The 6,216-nt window shown below is 40.3% G+C and overlaps 1 protein-coding gene across 2 annotated transcripts; it reads right to left on the reverse strand.

Moving 5' to 3' along the window:
• Positions 1-1,122: 1,122 nt before the first annotated feature.
• Positions 1,123-4,938, reverse strand: LOC9630909 (DNA replication licensing factor MCM2). 2 transcript variants are annotated; one of them, XM_024672911.1, is made up of 18 exons: positions 4,838-4,938; positions 4,580-4,752; positions 4,313-4,521; positions 4,178-4,257; positions 3,942-4,128; positions 3,670-3,889; positions 3,408-3,615; positions 3,223-3,357; positions 2,981-3,172; positions 2,760-2,932; positions 2,523-2,711; positions 2,356-2,472; positions 2,218-2,302; positions 2,040-2,162; positions 1,864-1,989; positions 1,634-1,816; positions 1,396-1,557; positions 1,123-1,339 (listed from the first exon to the last, which is right to left on the reverse strand). In XM_024672911.1, exons 1-18 carry the CDS (start codon positions 4,850-4,852, stop codon positions 1,226-1,228), a joined length of 2,691 nt encoding a protein of 896 aa, XP_024528679.1. In that variant the 5' UTR covers positions 4,853-4,938; the 3' UTR covers positions 1,123-1,225. The 2 variants fall into 2 exon arrangements, with proteins under 2 accessions (XP_024528679.1, XP_024528680.1); XM_024672912.1 differs by having other exon boundaries at positions 4,580-4,759; positions 4,838-4,921.
• Positions 4,939-6,216: the final 1,278 nt, after the last annotated feature.

Genomic DNA, 6,216 nt, shown 5'->3' on the forward strand with positions numbered 1-6,216 from the left:
TCCATCCTCGACCGCAGCGTCGATACCAGCAGTTACATCCGCGTCGTCACCGCTGCCGCCCCAAAGCACTTTGTACATGGCGAGCCTGGCTTTTGGAGCTCCCCCTACTGCAGTTCCATTTGCCAGACCAAAGAGGCTGGCGTTTGGAACGTATCTTCCAGCGGCAATGGAGGACGTGTGTGTTCCATGACCCACGTCATCTCTGGCTGAAATGTAAAGTCGTATTTGAGGTGCGAGTTGAGAAACATTTGCCGCGCCCTTCGAATGTAGATAACTTTGGTAGAAATATCTTGCTCCAATCAGTTTCCTGAACACAAGCACATTAGACGCGGTGAAAAGAAAAGGAAAAAGAAAATCGAAGTTACCTGTTGCAATGGGAAGAATTGAATGCTTCTCCCTCTTGGCAAATTCCTTTCCACCTCTTGGGAACTGCGCTCATCCCGTCGTCATGGAAGTTCTGTACTTCCGGCCATATACCAGTGTCCACAAGTCCGATGATAACATCCTCTCCTTGTTTGGTTTCACTCCGCAGCTGGGGGCGTTTTGTACCAAATAGAGAGTCTTGTGAGTTTCCCATGCTCATGTAGTCCCAGGACCTTGTTGTGTAAGTTTCCACGCGCCTGCTAGGAAAAACCGATGGTACATCGTGGTGTTCTGCTCAAACCAAAAGCCTTATAGTAAGAAGGAAATATAAAATATAACAGGCAAGAGTTTGCAAGAGTTTACGTACGTGACATTCTAGCAGCTTGTTCCTTGGTGAAACGTGCAGCAAATCCATTTAAAGCATGTCTGTAGCTGTAAACCATGGATTCTCTTGCAATATCATGGCTGCAGGAAGTAAATCAGAGTTCAACATATGTCGCTATAAAAATAGTTTTACCTTGCCAATATTCCGTGATGGTATTCGGTAATAGCATCTGGATGAAGATTTTGATCGGTGTTTTGCAAATGAACGATATATATCGAGCTCTCCTGAAGTCAATCTTACATGAGATTCGAAGAAATATGAACACGAAGAAATATAAACACTTACCGGACTTTCGGTGGCAGCAACACAAGTGGCTATAAGCAACAAAAGCAACAATGTATAAGCCATAATAATAAAAAAATCTCACTATGGTATCACATTAAATAGAAACTCCCACAAACCATATTAGGAAGCATTTAAATTGGACTGATATAAATACAAACAGGGTTAAGAAACAAAGTTCTCACAGTTCACTGTTCATGCGACTGGATGCTTTACCACTCCAGCTCCAACATCCAACGTGAAGTTGGCACCCAGAAATTGTCTACTGTTGAAAAAGGGCTGCAGATCGAGTATATTGTACTCACGAGCCTGTAAAGATACATGAAACATGAGTAACAATTCCAAATGAAGAAGCTATGGCTTGCCTTCGCTTCAAGATCTGTGATTTTGACGTGAACTACTGAAAGTCGAGGGCCAGGCATAGTCATCAATTCATCAAAACGAAGAGCATCCTTGACCAAACCACGCAAAAGGTGAAGAAGCAGTTCGTTGAAGTCCCTCTTGTAAGTCATATATTTTTTAAAGCTCTGAAAAAAAAATTTATCCTTTAGAACTCGCTTGGAAATATAGTTTAAAAAATAGACAATAAAAAAAGGGACTTACCTTCTGCAGAGCTTTTTGGACACCGTATTTCTGTGTTGCAATGAAAGAATCAAGCAGCACCCGAATTGCCATATCCACATCATCTTCAAGGACATATTGACGCAAATGCATACGAGCATGCGCTTCCGCGATTCTGATCATAGACTCGATATGCCGCACTGCGATTGGTACTCCTTGCCCAAACTACAAGCCAGATCTATGAGCTTCATCAAAACTGAAAACTAGTATACCATGGACTCCCGACGTAGATCGGCATAGACAAGAGCAACCTTGTCCAAATCAGCGTCGTGCAGCTTTGGGAAAACATAAAGCTTTGCATACGTGATGTACTTTCTTAACATATCTTGAGATAATATCTGACACACAAAAGCTTATATAAACGGGAGATGTTCAACTGAATACCAACCTCTGGGTCCGTATTCGCAGCAGTTTCAGGAGTTTGATCCTTCGCAATGTTTGGATGAGACTTGAAATGACTGTCAACGACAAATCTTGCCAGCATTTCATCTATGACAGGATCGACAGTGTCCTAGAAGATCACAATTAGATCCTAAAGTATGTAAAATAGCTAATGCAGAGGTTACCTTGACAACAAGGAGAATGTCGAACCTAGAAAGTATAGGATCGGTTAGCTCAACATTCAAAGCGAAAGTCTTTCCAGAATCGTATCTGTCACGAGGAGGTTCATCAAGCGTTAAAATCACATCAAACATTGTGCTTACCGGCCGCCTACAGGGTTTGCGGCAGCGATCACAGAGCAACGAGCTTGCAATGATGTTACTATACCAGCTTTTGAGATGCTGATACTTTGCTGCTCCATGGCTTCATGTATACTTACCCTGAAAAAATACTCCCGAGTAAGACATTGTAAGCCCTGCGTTTAAAATACCTGTCTTGGTCATTCATTTTGTCAAACTCATCAATGAGGCAGATTCCACGATCGGCCAAGACCAAGGCGCCGCCTTCTAATGTCCACTCGCGAGTTACAGGGTCCTTATGGACAGCTGCTGTTAATCCAACAGCTGAGGCGCCTTTTCCTGTGGTATATACCGCTCGTTGTGCAGTTTTCTCGACGTATCTGCACGGCTCATGCATAAAATCACTAAACAAAATCAACAGTACTTACTTGAGAAACTGAGATTTTGCTGTTCCAGGATCGCCAAGCAAGAGAATATTAATGTCCCCCCTCAAGCGATGTTTGCCTTGTACGTTTTTCTCCTGCCCCCCAAACATGGCAAGAGCTATAGCAGTCTTTATGTTCTCATGACCGTAAATCGATGGAGCAATCGATTTGATAATCTGAAAGCATAGATCATGTAAACAACAGAAGACAATAGATGATCTTACCCGTTCTCCTATTCGTGGATCTTTGGCCAGCTTTTCAATCTCTAGTTTATCCTCTTCAGTCAACTTGTATGCAGAGAAAAGATCTTGTTTCTTGCTGACGTGATTGGCCTCGACAACAGTAGCGAACACAGGAAAACCATTTTTGGTGTTCAGCGCCAAGTCGAAATTATTGGTGTAGATGCCCGTAATTTCCTGTTCGAGAGAGTCACGGTAAGCATAACAGCAAAAAGGCAGACTCTTACAATCTCTTCTCCTGGCCGTGCACAATCGATAAGATCGTCAAGCAGTATGACTTCCTTATAGCGAGGAAGCCTGCCTGCAGGAACAATTCCAGGGCTTTCTTGTAATGTTAGTTTTTGATAGTTCCGGTAAATTGTCTGCACATCTCAGAGATTAAAGTAAGTACATAAAATATGAAATCGAGTACCTCTTCCACATTCACGGAAAATGGACCTCGTGATTGGCATTCCGGACAAGATCCAACCTTGATCTCTTTGGATGTATTTTGGAAAAAGGGCCCGAGTGTTGCACCGCATTTGTTGCAATCATACTTCACTTGCATGAGCTGAGGAAAAACTCCAGACCGCCGGGTCACAACTCCGCCAATTCTAATCAGGCAATTTAAGTGTGTTTTCCTGCAAGTACGAGCAAAATATAAGAACTTGAAAATGCCGAAGCAGAAAACATGCCTTATATCTCTTATCTGGTCAAAGACTGGAAGATTAGTCACCCGTACGTGTACTCTTTCGTGAATTTTTCCATAGTTCGGGTACAGCTTCAAAACGACGGTTTGCAAGACTTCCTCCATCACTTCGAGAATGGATTCGGGAGCATCGGCTAGCCATATAGCAAGATTTGTGTAGGCATGCAAATATTCCGTGTAGTCTATTTCCAAGCTGCACTTATTTGCTGCGTAGACAATCAGAATGTCAGAAACCGTTTACGTCAGACTCAATCTCACCTGAAACCATATCGTTGATCAATCGCACATACTCAGGCTGCCCTCCTTGATTCTTGGGGTTCACGTATGTCAAAAGAAACTGCCGGAATTTTCTTGCAATGAACCTTCTGACGTCGTCTCTGGACACCCACGTCCGCAAATTTCCGACAATGTTATACATATCCGCTCCATCGTCTTCGTCTTCCTCCTGCTTAGTTTCGCTTTAGCTAAGCGTGAAGCAACTTAAAAAAGCATACCTCCGTTTCATCGTCCGGCATTTGATTTCCCGGTTCGTCGACTCTAGCCCGCTGCCGTGGTCTGGAGTCCTCGGATTCATCTGGAAAGAAAGCACAGCATGAGTTTCTTTTCGCTCCAAGAACTCTACATTTTACCGTGTTCATCGAGAAACGCTGGTAGCTTCCTGTTTCTAGTCCGCCTATTCACAGGACTGTTAAAACTCCCAACTTCGTCTCGATCATCTAGCGCCGCTTCAGCAGCACGGCGGTCGGCCATTATCTGATCAAACGACCTCTCATCAAGCGGCTCATCGTCTAAATCAGCGGAATCATATCGATCCATTTCTTCGTTTGGCTGATAGTCCCTGCAAGCGTCAACAAGCGTGTCACTCAAACAGTATCGAGATAGAAAACCCACTCTACCTTTGCATGAAATCCTCTGTGTAGAGATCCTCTCCGACCTCTTCTTCCTCCTCGTCGTTGCCCATGTCCACCACATGAGGGTCAACCTCCGCCTCCGACATGGAATTCTCCCCGCCTCTCGGCAAGCGATCCTCCGTCGATGGAGGCGAGAGCGCATTCTCGCCGCTGCCATTCTGCAAGCTAGGGTTCTTGAGCAACGCGATCACACAATCCTGATCTACATTTTTTCGATCTACATCCTTCACAAAGATTACCTACCGGATTGAGCGACATCGCAGAACACCACGAAATCCGCCCGCCTCGCGCGACCTAGACGGGAGCAAGAGAAGAAATGGCGGGAAACAAAACCCTGATGCTCACACTGACGGCTCAGATTATCGTCAAAAACGTTCAAGTATATTTTAGTTAATGGAATTTCCTTTAACAAGGAATTTTAAGCTTGTTTAACTATGTTTAAATTTTAACTGGGAGTTTAAATCCCTTACATTAAATACAACATTCTTGATATTTTATATGAATTTTGTCTTATCACCATCTTGTCTTATTTTATTTTCTCTATGTAAAAGGTTCTATATTTTATGTTCAAAATTGGATTTAAAAACTACTATGTAGTCAAAATTACACAAATAATTTATGGTTATGGTTTTAATTTTTAGTTTACTATTTTTATTAATTGTATGTTCTAATTGTATAACTAAGTATTATGATCATCCACAAGCTATTTCTATTAAATATAGGCAAACAACTATTTTACCTTTAATATTTGATCTTATAGAAAATGTTGATAAAAAGGAAGATTTATTAGTTGGATTTTCACTATCACATGTAAAATTTGAGAAAGATAAAACTTTAATTGTGACTATAAGTGCTTTAGATATACAAACTCAATATAAAGATAGTATAATAGCTTGCACTATAATTGTTAATTTATCAAAGCGTTTCAAAGGAGATTATTTACAAAATCAATTTTATTATATTTTTAAAAATTATGTTATAAATGATTTAGTTACATATGGTTTAGCAGAATATATATCTGAGAGATATTTAATATCTTATATAGTAGATAATGATGAATTATATACCACTAATAAAACTATTAATTCACTCACTATGAATTTTAGAGATTGTAATATTTATATAGTTTGCATAAGAAGTGGACCAATTTTCTCAAGTTTTTCGCATATAAAAAACGGAAATTTTCTTCAGTCTCCAAATCACCAATATATTTTGTATATGCAATATGATTGTAATTTAGTGCTATATAAAGGGTTATATGTAATTTGGGATACAAAAACCAATAACATGGGTAATGGATGTACTCTTTATTTAAAAAAAGATGGTAACCTTGCAATTTATGATTTAAACAACAAACTTATTTGGTCAAAATACTTTTCTTCACAGAATGAATGGGTTACATATGCACTTTGTGTTGAAAATGCAGGATATTTTGTTGTTTCTGATACTATCTTGCAAACTTGTATATGGAAATCAAATTAACAAATTTTTTAAATTTCTTAGAATTTGAGTGTAATAACAATCTACCGTTTTTTTAATGAAAACAATACAATCAAAAAAAGTTGGTGAAAGATCTCACAAAGGGCAAGCAAAGGAGTTCACTTAACATCATGCAAAGCATG

This window comes from Selaginella moellendorffii, unplaced genomic scaffold (assembly GCF_000143415.4).
Source record: "Selaginella moellendorffii unplaced genomic scaffold, v1.0 SELMOscaffold_9, whole genome shotgun sequence".
NCBI classification, from domain to species: Eukaryota; Viridiplantae; Streptophyta; class Lycopodiopsida; order Selaginellales; family Selaginellaceae; genus Selaginella; species Selaginella moellendorffii.

Excerpts from the sequence above, each read along its gene's own strand:
- LOC9630909 (XM_024672911.1), bottom strand. Across the intron at positions 4,258-4,312 it reads AGCGTTTCTCGATGAACACG|ATGAATCCGAGGACTCCAGA; the intron begins GTAAAATGTAGA and ends CTTTCTTTCCAG. Across the intron at positions 1,558-1,633 it reads TCCAAAAAGCTCTGCAGAAG|AGCTTTAAAAAATATATGAC; the intron begins GTAAGTCCCTTT and ends TTTTTTTTTCAG.